Raw genomic sequence first — 27,883 nt, 5'->3', positions numbered from 1 at the left:
AAGAGAGATATAGAGGAAAATAAGTGTGGGTAGCCTCAATATGTCGCGCCACGCAGGTGATTTTGACAAATGTATAAGAAAGCGTCTCTCTTGGATGAGATTTTGACAAATCTATAAGAAATCTCTTCTCTAAACACTAAGGATGGTTATCTGAATTATCCAACGTCCGGATCCACTTAAACATCAATATGAATATCTGTATCCATAATCGAATTTAACATGGTACTAAAGTGGATACATCCGAATGTATCTGATTTTACATCTGTATTCGACAATATCCGACACTATATGTATTCATTTTCATTCAAAAACTATTTAAAAAATTATATTCACAACTCATATTATTAATTTTTATAATAAAGATATGAAAGATTAAATTTACTTTTAAATAATCTTGTTTTATCTTAAAATTACTTCTATATTTTTATTTATATATAATAAAAATTATTTATATATTTTTGCAATATATTTTTATTTTTAATTTTATTTTTTGTATTTATTTATTAACATATTTATTGACAAATAAACTATTTTTAAATAGCTACTTTTATTATATTACTAGTATAGTGCTCGTACGTTGCTACAGATACTATATAATAGACAAAGTAATGTCATCTCGTTCACTCCGTGTACAAGCCATGCTGTGGTCATACGAGACATTAATTGTCAAGGATCCGATTGGAATTCTGGTCGATTGATTTGTGGGTTGTAGTTAGGAGTTCGATTGATGAAAGGCTAGTCCGACTCGCATACGGGATAAACTAAGACCCACCTGTCAATGACATAAGACGGACCAAACCAAAAATTTAGGTGGAAACCTTACTCGCTTTATAAATAGGTATAGATTATACTTTAGTTTGAACCTGTATAACAATTTTGTAATTAAAACTACCAATAAAGAAAATAGCCAAACATTAGCTCAATGTATCAAGTAAATATTTGAATTATAATCCGAATTGAGGTATCTATTTTGCATTCGAATTCGAAATATCGGAATCTGTATCTGTATTCAATTTAATTATGATAAAAAATGCTATCCGAATCTGATTCTATACGAATCCCATCCGTTTCCATCCTAATGTTTCCACCCTAACTGAACACAATTTCTGGACCCAAACCGAGCAACGTCGATTCCATAAATTGTGGCTGGGTTTACAACCCATCCAAACCCATCCAAGCAGAAGTTTTGGGTTGGGCTTGTAAAAGTTTCGAGGTCATTTGGACCGAAAACCTCCCTTCCGAACAGGTCGCGTTAGTGCAATTGACAAGATCTATGCGTCCGTCTAACAAAAGTCTTGAGCATATTACAGCTATATATACAAAATGATACATGGTTTGCCAATGGTACTTGGCACCAAGGCTGATCACACGACAGTAGATCAAGCAAAAGAATACTCAATAATATCTACCACCAACGGGCAATCCAAAAATATTTATCTACCTTCAGTGCCAGCTCAGTCATGGTCAAGCTCTATGAAGACCTCGTTTTCTTTTGCTTAGGATTTGGACTAGAAGATTCCTTGAAAGCTGAAGGGCAAAGGTTATTGATGCCACACATGTCACACTTGGGCCTCAGTGGAGTGCAGATAGTCTGCCCAAAACCAACCTACAAGACATTTTTCAGTTCTTTTCAGCATAGACTAGCACCACTGCAAGTAATGAAGGATTCAGATAGCATAGAAGGGAAACCTCTTACAGTTCAATAAATAAATAAAAGAAGAAACTACGGTACCAAAAAAACAAAAATATACTTCAGTAGAAAAATACCAGTAATGGGTTTATAGGTTCCCACTCATCCTTGGGTAGCCACTTCTCTAGAGACATTCTTGTCTGTTCCGGAGTTGTTGTTTTCTGTGCACAATATATGGGAACGTAAGGACAATTCACCAGCCTCGTAATGGTTTTAGTGCAATTTTCTTTGCAAGGAGATAAGAAAACACAAATTAACTCAAACTACCTGTTTTGTTCCTTCCCGGAAAACCCATCCAAGACGGTTAGAAATGCGATGCACATGAGTGTCAACACAGATTCCTTGAGTATTCTTCCAAGCAATGCTCATCACCTGTTCAGATAAAGAAGAATATCTTTGAAGATGTTTAGGTTCATATTTCAACCAGGAAGGATACAAAAAAGAAGATTTTTACCAAATGAGCCATTTTAGGGCCAACTCCTCTCAGAGCAAGCAGCTCGTTCAGAGAATCTGGAATATCACCTCCAAAACGTTCGAGGCAAATTTTAGAAGCTTCTTTTATGAATTGAGCCTTTCTCTGATAGAATCCAACCTGATAAGATCATGAACAGTATGGTGTGGTACATCAATCTGAGAAGTTTCTTGTAAGCTCTTGCTTCTAAGTGTCATGAGCCTAAAGCAATAAGTCTGGTGTGCTTGCAAAGCCTCTTATGTGATAAGAAAAGCAGGCATGAATTTCTATTCCCATGCTGCTTAGTTCATTCATGTTTTGGGTACATCCAGTACAGTAATCATTTATTCCTACTTGTGAACAATGTGCACATAGTATTCACCCTAATATAGTGAACACGCCTTGCAACTTACAGGTTTGATAAGATTTGCAAGCGTAGCCTCATCAATCCTGACTATAGCATCAGGATCAAGTAAACCATTTTCAGAGAGACGTTCCACAGCAGCTGACAAGAATTGACACCAAAATGCAATCAGCATGTTTCTAAAAGACAAGTATTTAGTACAGAAACAGCAGTGAAATTGAAAAAAGAAGATTTCCTGAGCACAAAGAATTTAAAGGCATACCATGTGTAACTTCATCTTTAGTTTGGCTAGACATCATAGTTGATATCAGAACTGCAAATCTTCTTTCCTGTCAAGAAGAGAAGTATTGATAAATTAATAATAACGACACACATAGCTTCATTCCATACAATTGAATCTAAACCTTTTAACAATGGAAGAATTACTGAATTAGTGATAAACTAGATGGATCAAATATGCAAAATTATTTTCTGAGAAAAAGGCGTGAGTTATATTGTAAAGAAGAAAATAAGTAAATAGCCATAAACGTGGAAAATTTGCAATCTATTGGCACAAAATTCATGTACAGACTGACTGCACTTTTATGTGTAGACAGGAAAGGAGCTACATTTTTTAAAATGGTAATACAGCACAAGGAATCAGGTGAACTACCATGGTTCTTAAGGCGTTAAGGCAACGTGTGGCGACCCCCCCCCCCCCTCACAATGCTTAGGCGCATAAGGCGCCGCGACGCCATAGACATATCCTAAACATACTATGACAGCGGATTTAGTAGCACATTCATGAGTAGTGCGCAAGGTAAAAGCAGCATGCATGCACAAGCAGCAGAGCAGAGCAGAGGAGAGGAGAGGAGAAGGAAGATGGCAGAGCCAAGTGCATGCTCTCAATCAGTCAAGCAACCAGTAGAGGCGCAGAGCAGAACAAGGACAAGCAGCGGACTAGCGGAGCAGAGGAAAGGGAAGACCGGGAGATTGGATAGCCACCTGCACAGAGCAGAGAACGGGGCCGCGCATTGTCAACCAGCAGGGCCTTGTGGGATTACGGACCAGCGGAGAGGCGGGTCTGCACGAGATCGAGGAACCAAGGAGATGCACTGGGTCACAGTCACAGAGACGCGGGATGTCGTGGCCGCGGACAGACAAAGATGCGCAGGATCCACCACCGGGAGTTCCAGGTTCCATCCCGCCTCCCTCTCCTCCCATTTCTATTCTCCATCTCCCACTCGGTTGCGCCTGGATTGGGCAGATAGACATGCTCAGCAATCTCAATTTCCCGCGCACCCCTCCCTTTCCCATCTATGCCCCTTGGTTTCCCGTGCAGCACTAGTATATGGTAGCCGCCTCATCCTCCAGGACTCCCAAACAACGCCTTAGGACGCCCAGTCGACGCCTTGCGCCTGAGGCGGACACCATAGGCATCCTGGCTAGGCGACGAGGATGCCTTGGACCCCCAGCACGCCCCGACGCCTAGTCATCACCTAGGCGACGCCTTACAAACCATGTGAAGTACGCTACCCCCAATGTTACCTATGCAAGGCCTAATCAAAGAGCTCCACTGAACAAATATATCCAGCATGAAAGGAACTCGGGACAGGTCATACCAAGAAGGCTTTTAACAGAAAAATATATAATTGAAAAGATGATTTAGTAACAAAAAGTACCTTGGGCGGAAGGAGAGATCCAGCTTTTTCACAGCCTTTCGTATCTACAGGGGCTTGGCCAGATAACCTCATGTTTTTAATACCCCCAAGAACTGCCTCCCAGTTTTCTGGAGCTTTAGCTGCACAAATGACTAGTTTAGTTTTTCTTATGGTACATGGACATAAGAAGGATAACTATCAAATGAAAATTCCAAATTCTTCATAGCCATCAATAAATCTGGTCTTAATGGTGCAACAATGGCATAATTAAAAAATACAGAGTTTATGAATGATACAGATGTGTACAGGGAAACAGAGAACTGAAAAGGCCACAAAATATCCTGATCATGTAATGGCTCACTTGAGAGTGTGTGGCTAGATTGACCACATGCTAGCAGAACAGAAGTTTCAATCCAGTGACTTCAGTTTAGTAACCCAAGGGAATATAAACATGTGAGCATACATGAAGAAAGTCAAAAATATGTAGTCCAGACCTTGAAGGAATTACTGTTAGCATTAATAGGTTTGCATTGATGAGCACCAAGGCATATGAGTACCTTTTATAACTGAAGAAACTCTGAGCTTTCCCTCCACCTTGACTGAAGAAGGGAAGTGTTAGAGCTCTTTTGCAAGACAAGGCAGAATAATAAACAATATTATAATATGGTACATAGAGATGTGCAAGCAGATTATCCAGATGAAAGATGCCACGAAGAAAGAAATATCTGTTAAGGCCCATATGTTATCTAGGCCCATAGTGGCCCATACCCAATGTTCAGCTAGGCGCTAGGCGGTATCTAAGCGGTCACCTTCCGCCTAGCGCCTAAGTGTGCCTAGACTCGCCCAGGCGTTTTCTAGGCGTTCCCTAGGTGAGCTTGAGAACCAGAGCAGAGGAGGAAGGAGGAGAGGGAGGAGGCGAAACCAGAGCAGAGGGAGGAGGCGGAACCAGAGTAGAGGAAGGAGGAGAGGGAGGAGGCGGAACCAGAACAGAGGAGGAAGGAGGCTAGAGCAGAGGAAGCAGGCAGGGTCACAGGCTTATCATGGGGAGGGAGGAGCCCGAGCTCGCCGCGGCAGGGCAACAGAGCAGCTCGAGGTCCCGTCGGGCGGCGGAAGCAGATCCGGGCAACGAAGGAGCAGATGGAGGTCCCGACGGGCGGCGGAAGCAGATCCGGGCTGGGTACTCCGCCTCCGCCTCTTCCGTCGCCGCCCGACCTCTGCACTTCCACCTCCGCCGCCGCCGCCGGATGTCTCCGCCTCCACCTACGCCTCTGTTGCCTGATTTCCCCTCCTCCCCAGCGCCGCCCGACGTCCGCACCGCCTAGGGTACCGCATTGCCCCTAGGCGAGGCGGAACCCCTCCGCCCAGCGACTAGGCGCGCCTAGGCGACCGCGGAACAGCGCCTTGTCGAACATTGCCCATACCCTGGCTACATATATGTCCACCTAGGACTAATGGAGATCATCACTTGTCAAATTATCCAAAGGTAACATGGAATCAGAGCATGGTTTAGGGTTAGGGTTAGGACTAATCTAATCCACCCCGATCCAATTTTTTCTTCCACCAGCGGCTCCTCTGCTCTGCCGCCGGCTCCTCTGTTCTGCGCCCCGTCCCCATCCAGCGCCGCCGTCGCCGCCCATCTAGCGCCGCCGTCGTCGCCCGTCTCCTGCCGCTGTCGCGGCCCATCCAACGTCATCGCCGCCGGTCGTCTACTGCCGCCGTCGCAGCCCATCCAGAGCCGCCGTCGCGGCTCGTCTTCCGCCGCCCGTCACGACTCGTCTTCGCCGCCCGTCGCGGCTCGCCCAGCGCCGCTGTAGCGGCCCGCCTTCAGCCGCCTGTCGCGGCTCCTCGCGACCCGTCGTCGCGGCTCGTCTCCTACACGCCAGAGGACCTCCTCTGCTTGTCCATCCGCTGCTCAATCCGCCCGTTGCGGATTTGATCTGGGCGCTTCGATCTGCGCCTCTGGTCTTCTGCTGTGGTGACTCTGCCTGCACTGTGGTCCTCCGCTGCCTCCTCACGGTGACATCTGCTCTCTGCCTCTCCTTTTCAAGAGATCGGCTCAGCTGTGTCTGCTCTGTTCTTTTTTTTTTCCTTCAACATGTCGCATCCTAGTGCCATTCAAATCCCATTGCAGTTTGATGGTCACAACTACAGAGAATGGGCTTTTTGTGCTCAGACGGTGCTAGGTGGTTATGGTCTGGCTTCGCATCTTACTAGCACTGCACCTGTTGCTGCGGCAGATAATTCTAATGCCAGTACAGTCACTGCTTGGATTAATGATGATGGCAGGGTTAAGACTGCCAAGTTACTAGTGCCAAGCCATCTTTCATGATGAGTCTAGCGCCTTTCCAGACTGCCAAGGAGATGTGGGATTATTTAAAGAAAAGATTTGTTCAGGTCAGTGGTGCTCATCTCCACACTTTGATGCAAGGTCTCCGTGGACTTCAGCAAGATGACATGACCATTGATGATTATTATAATGCCTTTGATAAATTCATGGGACCAGTACTGTCCATGGTTCCTCCATCTACTGCAGCATGTGATGGGTGTTCTAAGAAAACCACGTTCATTGAGCAGTTCATGATGAATCAGTTTGTTATGGGATTGAGGTCTGAATTTGAGCATGTTCGTGCGCAGCTACTAAATACATCTCCCACTCCATCTATTTCAGATGTGTTGGCCTCATTGACTGCTGAAGAGGCTCGACTTCGTTCATTGTCATCTGCTCCTTCAGTGTTGGCACCTCAGAGTGTTCTTGCTGCTGCTCACAGGTCTCGTGTGTTTAATGTTTCTACACCATGTGAACATTGTAAGAAGACTACTCACTGTTCAGAGCACTGTTTCGCTAAGTATCCAGAGAAGCTTGTTGAGTTCCGTGCTCGTCGTGCGGCTCGTGGTCGTGGTACATCTGCTCCTCCTCGGGGCTCTGTGTCTATTGCTGCTGCTTCACCTGTTCATGCCCCTCAGTCCTCTTAGGTCCTTGATTCAGGCGCTTCTTTCCACATGACTTCTGATCACTCTCAGTTGGTTAATTGCCGAGCAGTCCATAATGGTGCTTCTGTTCAGACAGCGGATGGTACATCTTGTCCTATTACTTCTCATGGTTCACTTTCTACACCACATTTTTCTGTACCCAATGTTTTCTTTGTACCTCAGTTGTCCATGAATCTTCTTTCAGTAGGACAAATTACCGATCAGAATTGTTTTATTGGATTTGATGACTCATCTTGTTTTGTTCAAGATTATCGAACCGGGAGAGTGATTGGGACTGGCCATCGCCGTAGAGGTTCCTCTAGCCTCTATGTTTTGGACACATTGAGTCTTCCTGCTTCCGCTACATCTACAGCTCATGTGTCATCTGTTGCATCATCATCTTCCCCTTTTGCCATGTGGCATCATCGCCTCGGTCATCTATGTGGGTCTCGTTTGTCGACCTTAATAAGTAGTGGTTGTCTAGGCAATACTTCTGTCGAGTCTAGTTTTTAGTGCAAGGGATGTAAACTTGGAAAACAAATACAACTTCCATATTCGTCTAGTACATCTCATTCAGCTCGACATTTTGATCTTATTCATTCTGATGTATGGGGTAAATCACCTTTTCCCACCAAGGGTGGTCATGAGTATTATGTTATTTTTATTGATGATCACTCTCCATATATTTAGATTTACTTTATGAAACATCGCTCCTAGTTGTGTTCCATTTACCAGAATTTTGCTCATATGGTGCATACTCAGTTTTCCACTTCTATTAAAGTGTTTGGTTCTGACTCTGGTGGCGAGTACATATCTGATGCTCTTCGCCAATTTTTGGCCTCTAAGGGTACTCTTCCTCAGCTTTCATGTTCTGGCGCTCATGCTCAGAATGGGGTTGCTAAGCGCAAGCATCGCCATCTCATTGAGACTGCTCGTACCCTTTTGATTTCCACATTTGTTCCTTCTCATTTTTGGGGTGAGGCTGTTTCTACCGCTGCTTATCTCATAAATAGACAACCGTCTTCCACACTGTCTGGAAAATGTCCTGGTGAAGTTCTTTTTGGTACTCCACCTCGCTATGACCATCTTCGAGTTTTTTGTTGCACTTGTTATGTCTTGCACCTCGTGAGCGGACTAAGTTGACTGCTCAGTCAGTTGAGTGCGTGTTTCTGGGGTATAGTCTTGAACATAAGGGTTATCATTTTTATGATCCTTCCTCTCGTCGTATGCGTATTTCTCGTGATGTGATCTTTGATGAGAATCGCCCTTTCTTTTATAATTCTTCCACTCCATCCTCATCTTCCCCCATAGAGTCCACTAGCTTCCTGTGTCTTCCTCCACCTATTCCATCGTCTTCATGTCCACCACAGCCTCCACCACCTCCACCCGCTAAACCTCCCGTCACACAAGTCTACACCCGTCGTCCCAAAGCTCCCACAGTCCTTCCGTCTGATTTTCCTTCGGCCAGTCCTGATACTCCTGTTTTAGATGCATCTAACACTACTGATGAGTCTCATTCTATTTCTAATGAGTCACAGGTTGGTCCGCGATACAATCTACGGGACCGTGGTGCTATTGCTCCTCCTGATAAATTGGGTTTTCCTCATGTAAGTGTTGTCCTTGCTGTTGCTGAACCATCCACTTTCAAGGAAACATCTGGTATTCCAGAGTGGCAGAATGCTATGTCAGAAGAGCTTGCTGCACTTGATCGGACAGGTACTTGGGAAATTGTTCCTTTGCCATCACATGCTGTACCTATTACATGTAAATGGGTGTTCAAAATCAAGACCAAATCAGATGGATCCCTTGAGAGGTATAAAGCTCGTCTTGTTGCTCGCAGTTTTCAGCAAACTCAGGGGCGGGATTATGAGACTTTTGCACCCGTTGTGCATATGACTACCGTCCGTACTATGATTGCAGTAGCTGCCAGTCGTTCTTGGACTATCTCTCAGATGGATGTCAAGAATGCTTTTCTTCATGGTGAGTTACATGAGGAAGTTTATATGCACCCACCTCCAGGTGTTGATGTCCCTTCAGGACAGGTTTGTCGTCTTCGTCGTGCTCTTTATGGCCTCAAACAAGCTCCCCGTGCTTGGTATGAGCGTTATGTTTCCATGATAATAGAAGCTGGTTTTTCACCAAGTCCTCATGACCCGGCTCTATTTATTCATACTTCTTCACGTGGTCGTGCCCTGTGGTCGTGCCCTGCTCCTTCTCTATGTTGATGATATGTTGATCACGGCTGATGATGCCGAGCATATTTTCTTGGTCAAGAGGCACCTTAATCAACAATTTCAGATGACTGATTTGGGTCCCCTCAGTTATTTCTTGGGCATTGAGGTTTCACGATCTAACAAGGGGTATTACATTTCTCAATCGAAATACATTCAAGATCTGATTGCTCGATCTGGTATTACTGATAGTCGGACAGCTACCACCCCTATGGATATTCACTTACAGCTTCGTCCTACAGATGTTACCCCTCTCGAAGATCCTGCTCGATACCGTCATATTGTTGGTAGTCTAGTATATCTCACAGTCACAAGGCCTGATATTGCTCATGTTGTTCATATTTTGAGTCAGTTTGTGAGTGCTCCAACTTCAGTTCATTTTGGGCATTTGCTTCATGTACTGCGATACTTACGTGGGACATCCTCACGGGGTTTATTCTATGCTCATGACAACTCACTTCAGCTTCATGCTTATTCAGACTTCACTTGGGCCAGTGATCCAACAGATCGTCGTTCTGTCTCTGGTTATTGCATTCTTCTTTGTTCTTCTCCTCTTGCCTGGAAGTCCAAGAAGCAAGCTGCTGTCTCCCGCTCTAGTACAGAGGCAGAACTGAGAGCTCTTGCCACTACTACTGCCGAGATTGTGTGGATTCGATGGCTATTAGCTGATTTTGGAGTTTCTTGTGATACCCCCACACCTCTTCTTTGTGATAACACTGGAGCCATTCAGATTGCTAATGATCCTGTGAAGCATGAACTTACGAAGCACATTGGTGTTGATGCCTCCTTTACACGGTCTCATTGTCATCAGAAAACTATTGCTCTTGAGTATGTTTCATCAGAGCAGCAACTTGCTGATTTTTTCACTAAAGCCCAAACTCGAGAGCATCATCGTCTTCATTTGCTCAAACTCAACGCTTCAGATCCGCCTTGAGTTTGAGGGGGGCCCATATGTTATCTAGGCCCATAGTGGCCCATACCCTGGCTACATATATGTCCACCTAGGACTAATGGAGATCATCACTTGTCTAATTATCCAAAGGTAACAATATCAAAGACAAAGTATGGCCAAGTAACTATAGCTGAAAATATTGATGAGTTAAAAGCCCCAAATTGACCACTGGAGCAAGAAAAAAAATAGTCATGATAATAAAAATTAGGCACGGTCGCGAGAAGAAAAAAAATCAGGCATATTAAAAAGACACGCATGAGCTTAATAACTTTTCCCCAACCACAAGTAATGCAAGCTTATGTACACACTGATTATGGAACATTTGGCTCAGAAGACCATTTAGAAGTAAAACTCATAAAACATTATCTGATCATTTGTTTTTACCCGAAGACAGGGTTGCCTTACTCGATGATGTAACCGCTTTGGTCCTGTCATATCGAAAATCCTCAATGTCAGGGACAATACCAACCTGCATATGCATAGGACATTTTTTATATTGAGAGTATGAAACGAAGTACTAAGGTAACAGCATGAGTGAATAAATGTCACTAAATACAAGAGGTACACTTGCATCGAAGAACGAAGAGTTAGGGCTAAGACGCAAGCAATACATGAATCTTGCCAATTTCATATAAAAACATTATACTTAATCAGCAGACACCTGCTTCTTAGGAGGCTCCCCATTAAGAGGCAAGCAATACATGAATCTTGCCTATTTCATATAAAAACATTATACTTAATCAGCAGACACCTGCTTCTTAGGAGGCTCCCCATTCACTTCAAGCTCTCGCTTCACCCTTTTCCTCTTAACAGAAGTAGTTGATTCAGGCTTGGAAACATCGAAAGAAACACTGGATTCACGTTTCACTTCTTGTACAACTGAAAAGGCATGAAACATGTGCTTCATTTACAAAAAGCTGAACTATTTTAAAACTTAAAAGTGTTGGAAAAATCATGTATGGGTACTGGTAGTTAGGTATATGTCTTAATAGTGTTGGAAGATTAAGATAGATGATGTACACTTCAAGTTGGAACAAAATTTCTAAAATTGACCAAGAAGTGTTGAACCTACTCGTCTTGTTCATCAACATAAACCAAACAATTGGTACTAGCTGTAACAAAGGGGATTATTCTCATCAACTTGCAATCCAAATATCTACAATATTAAGCCAGTGGTCGGGAAGAGCAAGGCATTCATCACACGAAATGATCACAAGATTGATATGCATATTCCTTCATCATAGCAAAATCAAATTTTTCAGTGCTAACTAAAGGAGGAATATATAAGAAAATAACTTCCAGGAATAAAATCATTTTTCCCCTTGCATCACATAGACAAGCAACCTAAACTCATGAGGAAAAGACCAAATCCAGGTAGCACATTGATTTCACCCAGCTCATTAAAAGGAATTGCTCAGCTCTAGACACTGAATGGTAGTACTAGTAATTTCTGAGGTAAACATTTAGGCATAGACCAGCGGAAACAAATTGGGGGATAATGAGTACCATTTCAAGAACAATCCCGTCCTTTTACGCACTAATTGAACAAAATAACGTCTTTGCGCCCAATGGGGAAGAAAATAGAGCAAGAAAACAGTAAGAAACTCAACGACGGACTACTACTGGGGGATCCGCTGGGACGAAAATGGAAGGTGTGGATTTCTACTCCACCTGGGTTGACGTCGGCGCGGGAGGCGCGGACCAGCCTGGCGGAGGCGGCGGAGCGGGTGCTGGGCATTTTGGCCGGCTGGGAAATGCGGGAGAGAAGGAGTGCGAGGGGCATCCGCGCCCGCCGCTAAGCTAGGGTTTAGCCGCGATTGGGGCAGGTCTGTTCATCTCTTTCCCCCATCATCGTTGGGTTGGAGCTTTGTTGTATTCCTTGCGGAGTATGCAACAGTTGCGGTGCTTGTGGTGGTGCATCCTATTGCGTGGCTGTTTTGTTTGTGGCGCCTCGTGGTGTGTTGCATCGCCTCAGGTGTGAGAGACCGAGACGGTTGAGATTCCAATCGTTGGACCATCATCATCAACCTTTCCTAGATCATGATAAGCTTTATTTACACACAGACAAAATTGAATTTGTACCAGTAATGAATGCACGCGCGGACACATATATTTTAAATCCCAATAAATAAAAGAATTTATGTATTACTAATAAAAATCTAAAGAATATAAAATAAAATAAATAAATAATTTATATGGTAAAAATGAGTCTTTATTAAGTTGCCATAACATAAATTAAAATTTGGTACAATAATCACCCACAGTTAATGTACTATATATGTGCATAAACAAGCACAAAATGAAATGAGTATCAAGATTTTCTCAAACAATGCCGGGGAGCTGGGGTCGCACAAAAAAAATTATCTCCCAATCAGTGTTTTTAGGAGTATAATATAGTATAAATAGAGATAAGTATCCATAGATTAGTCTGCTTTCCGTGGACCTGTTTTCCTCCACAACCGTCGTTGGCATATCAGCACCGATTTTAATAACACTAATACCAGGCACGACTGAGGTGGTAAGGTCACGATCTGCCAGTGAACAGTGATGATTTTCGGCAGCCGCATTGGAGCGGAAAGAAGGAAGAAAGGCGGTTGTGAGGTTAGAGAAGGTATATTGAATCGGCAGTATGTGAGGAAGGAAAGAAAGGTGGGCGACTACGTATCATTCATTGGTTTGACATGGAATCGGAGGGCTCCTCTTTATTATCGGCAAAAGGACGAAGAGCACGACGTGGAAGGTTATCAGCGATTGTTATGGAGCATCATTCATTGATGTGAACTCCTCAATCGAATGCCTACGGTACGAGCAGCAGAATGACGAAGTGGGGGAGCTGAGGGTCGCACCAAAATAAATTTTGTCTCCCAATCAGTCTTTTTAGAAGTATAGATAGAGATAAGCACCTATAAATCAATCTACTTCCCGTGAATCTATTTCCTCCACGGTCGTCGCAATCCTGCCGGTGAACGGTAATGATGTTCGGCAGGCCGCCATCCGCGGTGTTGAGGGATCACGGCATTGGAGAGGAAAAAAGGAAGAAAGGCGGCTGCGAGATTGCAGTAGGTAGATTGAATCAAGAGGATGTGATGAAGGAAAAAAAGGTGGGCGACTGTGTACCGTTCATTGGTTGACCTGGGATTGGAGAGTCCTGTTCATTATCGGCAAAAAGACAAAGAATGCTCCTGTTCATTATCGGCAAAAAGACAAAGAACGGGGCGTGGAAGGTTATAGCGATTGTTACGGAGCATTGTTCATTGATCTAGACTCCTTGATCAGACGCCTAATGCCTAACCCAGGACCTCAAGTGTTACCGAGACTCTTGTAATCACCAGGCTACAGACATTTTTGCGATACCGATAAGTATAGATAGATAGAGATACTGATCTCTAGCTTTGCAGACATTTTTGCTAAACTATAAGTATAGATATTTTCTTCAGACTTTGCAGACTCCAGCTTTGCTTGACTGCTTCCTTCGCATTTTTAATTTGGTCCCTTCAAAATTTGAAATTGTAGTTTAGCAGTCAAACGGCTCTCACGGCCTGAACCCTCCCCTACCCCCTTCGGGCTTCGGCCATTCCTTCCGCCTCGCCGATCCCCCCGGCGGGATGGCTGGCCCGCGCCCCCTCCCCCGCCGGATCCTCCGTCTCGCCGCCTCCATCGCGGTTGCCTTCGCCTGCTTGCCTACCCCCGTCTCCGGTATCCGGTGAGATCCGCACTTCCCTTGCTGCCTTTGCTATGCTAGGACCCAAATCCCGGCTCTCCCTGCTCGTCGCAGTCAGTTCAGCTCTCGCACGAAAAAGATTCTTCGTAGATAAGGCGAGTATTTGGACCACTTAGGGTTCACTTAGTCGCGGATTGGGACCTCAAACTTGATTCTGTTGATGTGCACTGTGAGGGGGGAAAAGGTGAATGCCTAGCTAATTCTGACTTTTGAAATCAGGATGCTTTTATTGTTATGCTTCAACGGGGTTCTATTTGTTCATGTTAGGGCCACCGATTAGAAACGTAGCTTTCCTTGCCAATACACACAGGTAAATGCCACTAATAGCTGTCAACGTTGCGTCCTGTGATCATGTCATTGGGCTGTTTGATTTGAGTGCAATGTCGCAAATCACTAGTAGAAGGGCATGCAGGATTGTAAGAAGGGGATGATGGAACTTAAGATAGATGAAATTTTGGAAGGGAGTGCAGATTAGTCTAGTGAGGAAGACAGGTAGATAAAAGGGGCGAAGCAATGGTGATTGACGAGAAATACTTCCATATATGAGAAATACTTCCATGTAGTGGCTTTCACCTTTTTATAATGGTATTAAGCATTTAGCTAGATTCTAGGTGCTAGTTCAGTAATCATATTGTGCTTTAACCTTGTTTCTGGGACAAGGAAAAAGTTTTCTTTGCATAAGGCAGCATGGGTACAGTGAATTGCATTGTTCTAGTATTGGGGCATTCTTGTCATTCTGAATATGAGAGCTATTTTGCTGTGTATATATCAGCAAAGATAAGGACAGACCTTTAAATATTGTGCAGGAAGGACATTGGCTTTATTGAACCAATTATGTGCAGAAGTACTGTTCAGGGACGACATCTGATCTCTGATGATAATGGCAATACTCCTGTTCCTTTGTCTTGCTTAGATTATTTTCCTGTAAATGCTACACTGTCTTTCAACCATTTCTCACTGATGAAACACTTCCCTTTGTAGGCTATGTATGCTCTGCACTTTCAATCAATCCATGGTCTCACTGTTGCCCAACAATGGGGGACCGCTTTTCCTGCCAGTGGGTTTCCTATCTTCCGTCGCACCTTATGTGCAGCACTCCATCTAAACTGGTTAACCCTGTGAACCTGACATAAGTCTTCATGACATGATCCAGGGGCTGCAAACATGATTTACAGTGCTGCAACTCTTATGAATATTGTGTTTCTTGCTGTTTGAATCCTTCTAAGGTAATTCCTAAGCAGTAGTACCAGGTCTGGAATACAAAAATGAATCGTTTCATAAATTTTTTACTTGCCTTGACAGACCAAGAAAGAAGACGTGCTGAAGCTGAAGGTAGCTAAGCCAGTTACTGCTGGTAAGACACTTGAAGTTATTAATTGCTGTATTTGTAATGTGATGAATGAAGTTTACAGTTAGTTTTTTCCAGGAACGTACACAAATGTTTTTGATTTCTGCACGGGGAGATGCCGCCATAGCTCTGCAAGTGTGGTACTATGCCCCCCTCCCTCCCTCCCCCCCCCCCCCGCGAGCACCCAGAGATACAACAATTATTTTACTTTAGGGCATACTCGTTCCGTCCCCAAATATAAGGCGTTTTGGAGTTTTTAAGACAGATTATGGCTGTGTAGAAAAAGACTCCCCCACCCCTAATTATTAAGCATTGGAACTCTATTTGAGCAACTAAATATGTGCTAGTTAAAGTAGCATTCCCTTTCCCATGCACCTTCCCCTACATGGCTGCATGCATGTCTTTCTATTGGGAAAGACCCGGAAACGATGCACAATTAAGATGGTTGGGTCCACTCTCAACCCAGGATGCCATATATTTGTGGAAAATTTTGAATCCCAGAATGCCTTATATTTGGGGACGGAGGGAGTACCTTGCTTGGTTTGCCTAGAACAAGGGGTTGTGGTAGTTTCATTTTTTTTAATGTTAGTTACAACAACTACTTGTCGAAATGGTTCAGTCTAACTAAGTTATTCTTTCCATTTTACAAGGTTCATGAAAATGCCTACGCCAGCGACTTCCATCATTGTTTTTCAGTGCAGCAAAATTCATCAGGTACGAAATACATACTATGAATTGTATTTCTTGGTTATAATGCAACTTCAGCTGCAACATGTTCACGGATCATTACTGGTAGACCTAAACTACCATTTTCTCAGCTCATTACTGCTAGAACTGAATTATTTAAGTAAACACTAGTGTCTCCCCTTGGGGTTCATATTCATGTGCATTTTAATATTTTGAAACATCCAAATCGCCACTAGGAGTGGAAACAAGCCCATTCTACTTTACCTGCTTCGAGCTTCAAATAGTTTGATTCAGCTCCGTTGAAGGCTTGAAGCTACTCGGACATGAGCCATAAGTAGAGATTTATCTAGATACAGGTAGGGCCAGCTTGCTTTGGCAATGGGCTTTTGACAAGCCATCTCGTGGCCTCTTCACCAGTTTAGCAACATTAGCCATACTTGAAATATGTAACCTATCTATCATTGGTGGGGCAAATAATGGCATGTATAGTCTTCTATTAACTTATTGTCTTTATAAATGGATGCATGAGAACTTTGATAGTGATGAGAATGAAATCTTCCCCTATTATCTTGACTAAATTTGGACAGTCTGTGCTAGCAGCTCACCTCACAATCTGGTACCTTTATGTCCATTAGTCCATCACTAGTGCCCATGATGTATCATTTTGATTTATATGTTTGGAAGTGATCGTGGAGTGTATATATTCTGCAGGATCAACTGAAGCTATTTCTGTAGCAAAGTTGTTGGGCATTAACGTCGTAGTAGGAAGGTAAGGCCTTTCCACTTCAAGCACATATTTCTTTAGTGTGAATGAGCACCTAGGAACTGCTTTATGAAAACCTAAATGAATTTTAGGCCAGGGGAATCTTGCAGCTTGGTTTGCAAAGTAAGAGGACAGTCATGTGTTCCGAGCAGGCTCTCTGTCCTGAACAAATGTGAGATGTAAGTCCAATTTGATTATCTCCAAATTATGTGCCATCGTTACAGTTCAGTCAGTTACCCTCAAATTGCAAATGACACACATGCCATGCTATAACAGTTGCTGTTTAGCTGACTAGTCATGTTGCAAGTTCCATTTTCATTGCGTCAGGGGTGGGCTTGAAGTAAATGTTGACCAAGATATTGCTCAGAACCTAACTTGTCAATTTAATATCCAACAGTAGACTGTATCTGGATGAGTCTATAAGTATTAAAGTGACGCCTGAAAAAGGAACATCCCATATTAGACTGATTTTGGTGGCAAAAGGGGGAAGGTGAGGGTGTGGTGTGCTGAATATAGCTTTTCCCCATCAACAGAAGGCTCATATAGCTTCAATATTGTATGGCTTTGAATTGCACCCTAAGTTGAATATGAATTTCGACTAGGGTCAACATAAGCTTTTACTTGAAACTGAAAGGATAGGGGGAAGACTGGAGGATTAAAAAAGGTACTGGCCCAGAGCTGATGCGATATGAATTTGACCTGGGCACAAGCGAACCAGTTTGAATTTAGATCTTGACACATCAGTTGTTTTTTCTGTAGGCATCGCATCAGGAAGTCTTTTTTTTTGTGCTCCTTTACGTGAATTTTTTGTTCCCTGACAGATTGTCTGAGTGCATAGTCTTTTTGGGCACCTATTAGCTGTTAGCCTATTTTCTGTGCAATCTGTGAAATTTATTCCATAGTTATCTGCATGAGATAATTTCATATAAGACCCATGCTTAAAATTGAAGGGCACATCTGGCTCCAGTGTAAAGCAGACAACTTTTATTAAGCTTGCATGAGCACTGTCAGTAATATTGTAATATAAATTATCAGGCAAATTAGCTATGCAGCTCATCTGGATCTTATATATACATGCTATGTTATCGTTTTGTTAGTAGGTCTATCATGATAGGAAGCATTTGTTATTGTTTATGATTATTTGTGTTAGCTTGCAGCTTGCTGTGAAAATAGATCCATCATCACATCCTCACTTGATGGTCAATAAACTCATTCATATTACACCATCATCCCAAGGGAACTTTTCTTGGTGGAAATTAGCTAATACAAAGTGGAGCAATATTCGTGTTCTCTGTGTGTATGTTTTCTTTTCATACATTCATGCAGGATACTGAGCGTTTGTGCTCAATTGTTCAAACCAGTTTGCAGAAATATATGAGATGCAAAAGCGGATGTTTTCGCAGCCTTGGACCAGATCAGCCTGCTGAAGTTGTTGTCGAAGCTCCGACCAGCTTGGTATGAATACGATTTGGATTTACTATTTTTTAATTATTGGACTATTGTTTATCTCATTTCATCTTTAGAAGTTTCACCACATGCAGACTGTTAAAAACTTTGATCTATAAATTGGAAGCTTTCACAGCTCAGATTATATGTGATAGCATATTTTGTGTATTCTTCTCGTTATACTGTCTATGCCCATACTTCAAACTGCCATTAGATATGCTGCGCTTATACCAATTTCTGAAAAATAGTCAGCCAACTAACGTGTTATTGCTTAGGAATTTAGGAGGGATGAGGGGAGAATGTTGTGGCCATGGGAAGCCAGGTTACAGCAGAGTCTGGAGAGCTGATGGCTGAAGGGGCTAAGCCCTCTGCTTCTCCCTAATTAACCTGAACCATGGCATATACCTCACTATAGAGGGAACTTAGATACGATCCTAACTTCCTAATTGCAATACATAGACTCTTGATTAAAGAGATTACTTGGCTTCCAATCTGTTTATCTGCACAAGATAATCCTTGTCCATCTGAAGAGTATCGTTACATAAAACTTTTGGGAGTTGACAAACTTCTCACCTCTTAAAATTCATCATTCATCACGCCATCCCAAATTTCTCCGACCTGATGGTTTCTACTGCCTTATTGGATACATCTGAACAAATTCAGCTTTAGTTTTACCATACTTTATATGCTTAAATAAACTTATTATCTTAAAGATATCATCATTTCTCTGCTTCAACACTGACAAAGTTGAGTCAGCACCAAAATCATCTACTTCGAATATCAAATGGCATTGGATACAAGATCCAAAAATTCACATGAGAGTGGGGTGTGGATATATTAGAAGATTTGATGATAAATTTATCAGACTACTTTTGAGAAATTTTTTTTGCAGCAGCATCAGTCCTCAAAGCCACCTAAATCTTCTTGTTACATGCCTCTTCTTTCATCTTTTTTGTCAGATACTGTCTGAAAGGAATCTTACATATTGTTGTCATTGTTGTTTGTTTCCACAATCAAAGGCTCCTGATATTCGTGCTATGCTAATTAGATGCCTGATATTTAACTGTGCTATGTTCAAAGGCTCCTGATATTTTAGTTGTCATTGGATTCCTTGCTTGTGGATATCTGTGCATTGGACCCGAGTTAAATGCTCAATTTAGTAACATTAGGGATTGAAGAAGTTAAGCTCTCAATGCTGCATGAGGGAATGCCTGCACTGCCTCTTGACTTGAATTTTTCAGCTGTGGTTGTGTTTGTAGAAAGACAGAGGGAATAGGAAAACACCGCACACCCTATGCGGGGGGGGGGGGGGGGTGACCTCTCATTATATAGCCAATGTGACTTGCAATACAAGAAGATGTACATGCCCGACATGGGCCGCCCAATATGGGCCTACACGCCCAATATGGGCCTCAAGTATAGGCACACAACTATACACTCTATCACCCGCCCTCAGTCGAAGCATCAGGATTCCGGATGCAAAGGCTGGACCGAAAATCCTGAAATAGCTGCACAGGAAGTCCCTTCGTCATGATATCAGCGAACTGATATTGTGACGGCACATGAAGAACACGAACTTCGCCGAGAGCCACCTTCTCGCGAACGAAGTGGATGTCGATCTCAATGTGCTTGGTACGGCGGTGGTGGACCGGATTGGCAGTCATGTAGACGGCGCTGACGTTGTCGCAGTAGACCACGGTAGCTACCTTCAACGGGACATGAAGTTCCTGAAGGAGTTGGCGCAGCCAGCAACACTCGGCAACCACATGAGCAACAGCCCGGTACTCGGCCTCCGCACTGGACCGGGACACCGTGGTTTGTCGCTTGGACGACCAGGACACCAAGCTGTCGCCAAGGAAGACGCAGAAGCCTGATGTAGAGCGGCGGGAGTCGGGGCAGCCTGCCCAGTCGGCGTCGGAGTAGGCGATCAGCTTGTCAACCGGCCCAGTGCCGATGTGGAGGCCGGCTGACAGGGAGCCCTTCACATAGCGAAGGATGCGCTTGATCAGCGCAAGGTGAGGTTCCCGGGGGTCATGCATGAACAGACAGACTTGCTGTACTGCATATGCGAGATCCGGACGCGTCAGGGTCAGGTACTGGAGAGCGCCGGCGAGGCTCCGGTACTCAGAGGGGTCGGCGACAGGAGGACCCTCGGTAGCCGAGAGCTTGGCATGAGTGTCAACAGGTGTCGACGTCGAGTGACACTCGGCCATGCCTGCCCGCTGGAGAAGATCCAACGCGTACTGGCGCTGGCTGAGGAACAGCCCGTCGGAGGAGCGCGTGACGGAGATCCCAAGGAAGTGGTGCAGCTCTCCGAGGTCCGTCATGGCGAACTCGGAGTGAAGACGAGCTGTGATTCGCCGGAGCAAGTCCGACGAAGAAGCCGTGAGGATGATGTCGTCGACGTACACCAGTAAGTAGGCGGTGGCGCCTCCCTCTTGAAGAACAAAGAGGGAGGTGTCGGTGGCAGAGGCGACGAAACCCAGGTGGCGAAGGTAGGTAGCAAAATGCTGGTACCACGCCCGCGGAGCCTGCTTCAGACCATAAAGAGAGCGCTGCAGCAAGCAAACATGGTCAGGATGAGCAGGGTCGACGAAGCCAGGAGGCTGCTGACTGTAGACGATCTCCTCCAGGCGTCCGTGAAGGAAGGCATTCTTCACATCGAACTGGTGTATCGGCCAGTGTCGTGAAGTAGCGATGCTGAGGACGACCCGGATCGTGGCAGGCTTGACGACGGGGCTGAACGTCTCGCCGTAGTCGACGCCGTGTCGCTGGGTGAAGCCGCGAACAACCCAGCGAGCCTTGTGACGGGCAAGTGTGCCGTCGGAGTGGTATTTATGTTTATAAATCCACTTGCCCGTCACAATATTGGCACCAGGAGGCTTGGGAACGAGCCGCCAAGTGTCATTGTCGACGAGCGCCTGGTACTCCTCAGCCATGGCAGCCCGCCACTGTGGATCTGCCAGGGCAGTCCTGTAGTTCCCCGGGATCGGGGAGATGGCAGTGGCGGCGAAGGCCATCTGAGCCGTAGGAGCTGGAGGCGGTGGTGGTGGAGGGAAGCCGTAGCGCTCAACAGGCCGCAGGGAGCCTGTCTGAGACCGCGTCACAGGCCGGCTGACTGAAGCCGGCGGTGGAGGCGGCGGAGGAGGCGGCGGTGGAGGAGCCGCCACAGGAGGCGCAGCTGGACCAGCAGCAGCGGGCGCAGGTGCCGGTGCAGCTGCAGGAGCCCTCGGTGCTCGACGCCGAGTGTACACCCGGAGTGGAGGAGGGGCGACTGGAGCTGGGAGAGGGCCGGCCGGAGCTGCGGCCGGCACGTGGCCGACAACCGGCCCAACGTGGAGGACAGCAGGGTCCTCGAAGAGCTCCTCCAGGTGAGCACGAGGCCGCGGCTGCTCGACGTCGACAAGCGACGGAGCGACCGCAGTAGGGGACGCTGCTGCAGTGCGAGGCACCGGTGCGGCGTGACCTGAAAGAAAAAAAAAGTCCAGAGAGCTCGGAGGCACACTGGATGGGTCAGCACTGAACGGAAAACAGGTCTCGTCGAACACAACATGGCGAGAGATGATGATCCGCCGAGTAGTGAGGTCGAGACAACGGTACCCCTTGTGGGAGGAGGGATAACCGAGGAAGACACAAGCTGTGGAACGAGGAGCAAGCTTGTGTTTGGCAGTGGCAGTCATGTTGGGATAGCACAGACAGCCGAAAACGCGAAGATGAGCGTAGTCGGGTGGCTGGCGGTGTAGCAGCTCATAGGGAACACTGTTCTGAACAGTAGAGGAGGGGCGCCGGTTTAGGAGGTAGGTCGCCGTAGCGAGAGCCTCGGCCCAATACTTGGGCGGCATGCCAGCATGAATGAGCAGGGTGCGAATGCTATTGTTGAGGGTTCGAAGAACGCGCTCGGCTTTGCCATTCTGCTGGGAGGTGTAAGGGCACGAGAGACGTAGGTGAACGCCGCGGGATGCAAAGAAGGTGGCGAGAGCATTGTTAACAAACTCAGTGCCGTTATCAGCCTGAACAGCTCTAACGGGAAGGCCGAACTGTGTCTGAGCAAAGCTGCAGAAGTTGGTTAGATGACCAGCAACCTCGGACTTGTGAACAAGAGGAAAAGTCCAGCAAAAATGAGTAAAATCATCAAGAACGACGAGGTAATACTCGCTACAGGGGAGGTCCAGACATCACAGTGAACTAGTTCGAAAGGCATAGTGCTGATAGAACTAGAGGTACTAAACGGCAGACGCACATGCTTGCCAAGTTGACATGAATGACAAAAAGGATGCCTAGATTTATTACACTGGATGGAAGCATTATTTCTAAGCAACTCTATGGTGGCGACCCCAGGATGACCAAGACGCTGATGCCAGAGACTGGTGGAGATGGCGAGACTGGCGTGTGGAGCTGCAGGGCTGGCGGGGATGGTGTACAGGCCGTCGGAGCTATTGCAGCGAAGAATCACGCGACTGGTCGGGATATCTTTAACAGAAAAACCAAGGGCGTCAAATTCAATAGTGCAATTGTTGTCTTTGGTGAACTGGCGAACTGAAAGTAAGTTGCGCACTAGAGAAGGGACAACAAGAACATTATGAAGAGAAAAATTTGACGCGTGGGTGGGTAGGTATGAGCTGCCATGACTGGAAACCGGGATGGTCTGACCATTGCCCACGGTGATGAAAGGATGAGGGGGGGGGTGGCGGGAGAGAAGTATACCATCCGACGAGTGCATGTGGGAGGTCGCGCCAGAGTCCATGACCCAGGAGTTGGAGTTCTGGAGCGCCATCTGGTTCAGGGCGGCAATGAGGCCGGCCTGATCCCACATTTGAGGGGTGGAGACTTGAGCCGGAGCGAACGCGGTGTGCGCTTGGGGGTTGGCGCCAAGGAGGCCGGGCGTGCGCCCGCCCTGCACGCCCTGCCACCCGCCGTGGCCGCTGGACCACCCGCCCTGGCCGCCTTGCCAGGAGCCGCCGGCTTGCTGACCCGTGGGACCCTGAGGGGCGTACGGGTTGAAGCAGACCCAGGGTCCCATTGGACGGTACTGTCCCCCCTGTGGGGTGCCCTGCAGGACGCCGGTCTGCGGGCCGCCGGTGCCCTTGCCTCCTTGGTCACCAGATCGGCGACCCTTGCCGCCGCCTTTGCCGCCCTTCTGCTTGGGCGCGCCGCTGCCTCCGCTGTCCCCGCCCTTGCTGCTACCGCCCGTAGCAACCCCCGCGAAGGAGGAGCGGCAAGAGGGGCTGGTACAGCTGGCGGTGGTGGAGGCGACGAGGGCAGTGGCCACCGTGTTCTTCGCGTCGTTGGCGAGGCGCAGCTCTTTGAGGGAGAGCAGCTCGTGGGCACGCGTGAAGGGCGGAAGAACCGTGGCGTTGGCGATGTCGTCGGCGGTGGAGTCGAAGCGAGGGTTGAGGCCGCGCAGAAGGCTGAGAACGAGCTGGGAGTCGGTGATGGGGTTGCCGACCTATCGAAGGGCAGCAGCCTTCGACTTGAGGCGCTGGCAGTACTCGTCGATGGTGGAGTCGCCCTGCTTGAGGGTGTGGAACTCCTCGAGCAGGAAGACAGCGCGGGAGGCCGTGTTGGTGCGGAACAGGGCCTCGATCGCGACCCAGAGTTGGTGCGCGGTCTGGTTCTCGTCGGTGATGGCGAGGTCAAGGACGGAGTCGTCGACGGTGCCGAAGATCCAGCTGCGCACGCAGCACTCCGCGACGTCCCAATCTGGGTTGTCGGGCTGCGCTGCGGTGCCGTCGATGTGGCGGCGGAGGCTGAACTTGCCGCACAACGCCGTGAAGAACGACGCCCACTTGGAGTAGTTGCCGCTCTTCATGTCTAGGGTCACGGGAACGTGAGCCTTGACGTTGACGGTGGTGTAGGGGTGGACGACGATGGCCTGTGTTGGTGCGGTAGGGAGCACAGGCGCGGAGGCGTCCGATCTGGCGGCGCCGGAGGAGGAGGAGAGGCTCATGGCGGCGGCTCTGGATCAGATTGATCCAGGGGCGGCGGCCTGCTGGTGGGCGCGACGCGAGGGGATCGCGGCGCCCTAGGGTAGGGCGCGCAGGGAGGGGAGGGCTGCGCCCTAGGGTAGGGCGCAGAGAAGGGAGAGATGCGGCGCCAGGAGGCGGCGCCCTAGGGCAGAGAGGTGGGGCGCAAGGGGGGAACCCTAGCGCAGGGGGGAGCGGAAGCGGAAGGCCGATCGTTGCCTTCTCTTGATACCATGTAGAAAGACAGAGGGAATAGGAAAACGCCGCACACCCTATGCGGGGGGGTGACCTCTCATTATATAGCCAATGTGACTTGCAATACAAGAAGATGTACATGCCCGACATGGGCCGCCCAATATGGGCCTACACGCCCAATATGGGCCTCAAGTATACGCACACAGCTATACACTCTATCAGTGTTGATGTTGTGCATATAAACATCAAATAGTCACAGTTAAAATGTGGATCTGACTTCTGTTTGGCTTCTATTTCAGAATCCAGGAGCATGCTTATATATGCAGATGGATGAGCAGCTCACATGTGATGGTTCACATCAGCATACCCGGAGGCTCTGTCCATGCGCATGAGAAGGAAAAAAGTAATGTGACACACATAAGAGAGTAGAGATAGTTTTCCCTGAAAAAGCTTCTATCATGCTTTAGACTCTTTTAATTGCCAAGATATGGACAAAGTAGGTTTTCTCACGTTAGCCACACTCACACTCACTGAACAGGAAACAAGTGGAGATGATAAGCTGAAAACCACTGGTTCTCCATCACCCCCATGATGAACTACCATTCTGCATACTGGTTGCTACAAGCCCTCAACTCATCCTACTTTTGGGCAGGATCATGGATGCAAAAGAAAATGGGGCACCTGCAAATCTTTGCATGGTATTTGGTAGGATGTTGCCTGCTGAATGAAAATGCATGCAGCATCGGTAACGCGTTGCTCTATGTACATACCATTAACTGCAAGATGCCTTGCATCCATACTTTCCTCATAATTTATATTTGTGTCTGTCCTGTGCAGGCTGTTTCACTTTCTTGTCTGCAAGCATCATTCATGTGCAGAGAAAACACCTGAACCAATTATATTCATAATATATTGCACAATTTCTCATGTATGTTGAAGAAAGTAAGACAAATAGAACTATAGATACATGTTCTTTTAAATCAATTACACCATGCCAGCATCTCTGCATCACAAACTCCCATGCCTTTTTTTCCAGCCTCAAAAGGAGTAGTTAGGCTTGAAATCTTTCATAAACTTTGGTCTGTCCCTACCTTTGTTATCATCTTTGCTCTGACCAGCAGCTGTAGCACTCTCCTCTGCTGCGACTTCATTTTCCTGGCTCTCTTCCTCAAAGGCCGGGTGGGTGAGGATGTTCCCTAGCAGCTGTGTCCCCCTGAGGGCATTAGTGAGCGGCAGGTGACCTTCAGGTGTGTCATCCTTCATCTCCCAAATGAACTCATCAGGAAATGCCCTGTAGTTGTACTGCTCTATCTCGGTGTCTAGCTTCTTCATCCAGCCAACCTTGATGAAGAAGCGGGTGAAGTCACGCTGTGACTTCTCCCAAAGTCGCCGCTGAATGCTGTACCCAAACTTGCCATTGCTGTGCTCCTTCCAGAGCTTGTCAATGGCGCGGAGGTCCTCGGTGGAGATGAACTGGACCTCAGAGAAGAAGATGTACCCTCGGCGCCTCGCAGACTCCCCCGCGAGCTCGATGAGGAGCGCCCGGGTGGTATCATCAGCTTGGCGGTAGTCCCCTGCTGCGAGCTGGCGACCAAGCAGGTCTATGGAGGGGGTGGGTGGCGAGTCTGCTGCTGCGGCAGGGGTGACTGGAGTCGGAGCTGATGAGTTGGTGGTCGAAGTTGTGGTTACCGAGGGGGAGATGTTGGAGTAGAGCCTGAAGGAAATGCTGCCGCTGTTGTTGGTAGAGAGGTTCAGTAGAGCAGAAGGGGAGCTGTCATGGCTGCTGCTGTTGTTGACGAAAGAATGATGTTGGGGAAGAAGAAAGGACTGGAGAGAAGCATTCGCCATTGATGGCAGGAGGACTGAGGTGAGAATGGAGGGAAGGGAGATGAGGGGGAGGGAGACGATGATAAAGGAGTGGATGGGGTTTACTGAGAGCTGAGCTGGTGGTCTTGTGGTGTGGAGAATTGAGAGTGTGTTGCCTTGTGTGTGTGACTTTTGTTGTGATGTGTCAGGGGTTGTGAGAGATTTTGGTGGTGGTTTTGTAGGGGGTGCATCTCGAAGAGAATGCAAAGGTGGGCTGTGATTGGTGGATTCTGGGTGAGATGAGGATACTGGCTACTCAGCGATCAGGGATATGCCAAGGAGGTGAGGATGGGGTGCGTAGGCCGAGTCCACAACAGTTCTGATATGTTGCGCAAATGCGCATCCCCCCCCCCCCCCCCCCCAAAAAAAAAGTATCCAAACCATGCTACCATAATGTTTAATTTTAGTTATTTTAACCGTCTGAATCCCGATTGAAATAACAAATATAAATATTTGAATCTACATTAAAGTTTCACTAGAAATTTCAGTTTCTGGTTTTAGTTCTTTCTTTTTTCCTGTTAATATTCTTCCTGCAATACAGTTACAGTGTACTAGGTGCAAACCATTTACTTCCACTAGAATTTTGGTCCGTGTTATTTTGTCCGTTCCACTCAAAAACGACAGAAACCACAGAAAATTCTTTACAAAATGTCCTGCAAACCTTAAAACCACAGGAATGCCTAGCCCTATCGCGAATCACATTTGTTTGCGGTTGAAATACTTCGAGACGTATGAACAATGATGCTGATGTGTAGTGTTTAACTGCCCTGGCTTTTGTTTATTCAGATAATCCTCATCTTATGACTATTTTTTTTTGCAGCGCATCAAATACGCAGAAACGTGACAAGGCTTTGCGTGTCTGGATCTATTCTTGGAGGAACAATGGTAACAAAACTCAACTAACATGACAGAAGGATCAAGATGATGCTGGGGGTTAGGAACTTTCTTAGGTCTACGGACCTGGTCCATGTAAAATCTGCGTCTAGTATCTGTTTATCTTTGGTTGGACGTTCCGGACGAGATAGCATACGTGGACGCTCTGGATGGCCGAGCTTGCCTGTCTGTTTATCTTGGAAGGCCACGTATGCAAATCTCGTTCCAACCAAACCAATAAAAATAACCAACATTGTTCCCGTATTTGTCAGAGGCACAGATACGCACATCACTCGTGGGCTCGTGGTGGCGTTGAGATGTGTGGAGTGGAGTAGGCCGCATAGCGCCACTCCCTCCTGTCTCTCATTAGGCATGTGGGCCCACCGGCTTGTACTTTGCCGCTAGTCACTAGTGAGGCCGTGTTCGAGGAGGACCACCCAGCTCGGAGGATAGGTTAGCTCCGGAAAGGGGCTTTGGCTTGTGTGTTTATATCTTTGAATTTGAATTATGGATGGCCAAACGGGCCGGCAGGAACGAGCCCCATGCATCGGGCTGTGGCGTGCCCGCCAACAAGCTGAGCGGCCCAAGCCCGACAGATCAAGTTATCAGGCCCGCCTGAAATACGACAGGATAACGCGCTTTTTTCTTTTTTATATTTTTTAAAAATAAAATTTTTAAAAATATATGTCTGTTTTGAAATATTTCAAAAATACCCCCGGTCGT

At 46.6% G+C, this 27,883-nt stretch overlaps 3 protein-coding genes across 10 annotated transcripts; 1 reads left to right on the top strand and 2 right to left on the bottom strand.

The window, feature by feature from the left end:
• Window positions 1–1,236: 1,236 nt before the first annotated feature.
• LOC120685672 (endonuclease III homolog 1, chloroplastic-like) lies at window positions 1,237–12,223 on the bottom strand. Of its 4 annotated transcripts, none has more exons than XM_039967724.1 (11): window positions 11,970–12,223; window positions 11,050–11,177; window positions 10,683–10,767; window positions 4,703–4,744; window positions 4,167–4,285; window positions 2,768–2,834; window positions 2,555–2,646; window positions 2,145–2,282; window positions 1,958–2,062; window positions 1,768–1,851; window positions 1,237–1,606 (listed from the first exon to the last, which is right to left on the bottom strand). In XM_039967724.1, exons 1-11 carry the CDS (start codon window positions 12,079–12,081, stop codon window positions 1,472–1,474), a joined length of 1,107 nt encoding a protein of 368 aa, XP_039823658.1. In that variant the 5' UTR covers window positions 12,082–12,223; the 3' UTR covers window positions 1,237–1,471. The 4 variants fall into 4 exon arrangements, with proteins under 4 accessions (XP_039823658.1, XP_039823659.1, XP_039823660.1 ...); XM_039967725.1 differs by having other exon boundaries at window positions 10,704–10,767; XM_039967726.1 differs by lacking the exons at window positions 11,050–11,177; window positions 11,970–12,223 and adding an exon at window positions 10,960–11,016.
• Window positions 12,224–13,827: 1,604 nt separating this feature from the next.
• On the top strand, window positions 13,828–27,424 carry LOC120686465. 5 transcript variants are annotated; one of them, XR_005680198.1, is made up of 13 exons: window positions 13,828–14,001; window positions 14,826–14,902; window positions 15,001–15,076; window positions 15,173–15,245; window positions 15,322–15,373; window positions 15,446–15,507; window positions 16,018–16,081; window positions 16,766–16,823; window positions 16,910–16,996; window positions 18,179–18,272; window positions 24,721–24,824; window positions 24,960–25,166; window positions 27,108–27,424. XR_005680198.1 is itself a non-coding variant. In XM_039968686.1 (12 exons), the coding sequence occupies exons 1-11, from the start codon at window positions 13,904–13,906 to the stop codon at window positions 24,811–24,813; spliced, it is 834 nt and encodes a 277-aa protein (XP_039824620.1). In that variant the 5' UTR covers window positions 13,828–13,903; the 3' UTR covers window positions 24,814–24,824; window positions 27,108–27,424. The 5 variants fall into 5 exon arrangements, 3 of the variants coding, with proteins under 3 accessions (XP_039824620.1, XP_039824618.1, XP_039824621.1); XR_005680197.1 differs by lacking the exon at window positions 27,108–27,424 and adding an exon at window positions 25,259–25,352; XM_039968686.1 differs by lacking the exon at window positions 24,960–25,166.
• On the bottom strand, window positions 25,295–26,452 carry LOC120686466 (tetrapyrrole-binding protein, chloroplastic-like). Its single transcript, XM_039968688.1, has one exon. It carries the CDS (start codon window positions 26,267–26,269, stop codon window positions 25,460–25,462), a length of 810 nt encoding a protein of 269 aa, XP_039824622.1. The 5' UTR covers window positions 26,270–26,452; the 3' UTR covers window positions 25,295–25,459.
• Window positions 27,425–27,883: the final 459 nt, after the last annotated feature.

The sequence above is a fragment of the Panicum virgatum genome, chromosome 8N (genome assembly GCF_016808335.1).
Source record: "Panicum virgatum strain AP13 chromosome 8N, P.virgatum_v5, whole genome shotgun sequence".
In the NCBI taxonomy this organism is placed as follows: domain Eukaryota; kingdom Viridiplantae; phylum Streptophyta; class Magnoliopsida; order Poales; family Poaceae; genus Panicum; species Panicum virgatum.
Note: the sequence above shows the minus strand (reverse complement) of the source record. Positions and strands in the feature narration are given on the sequence as shown.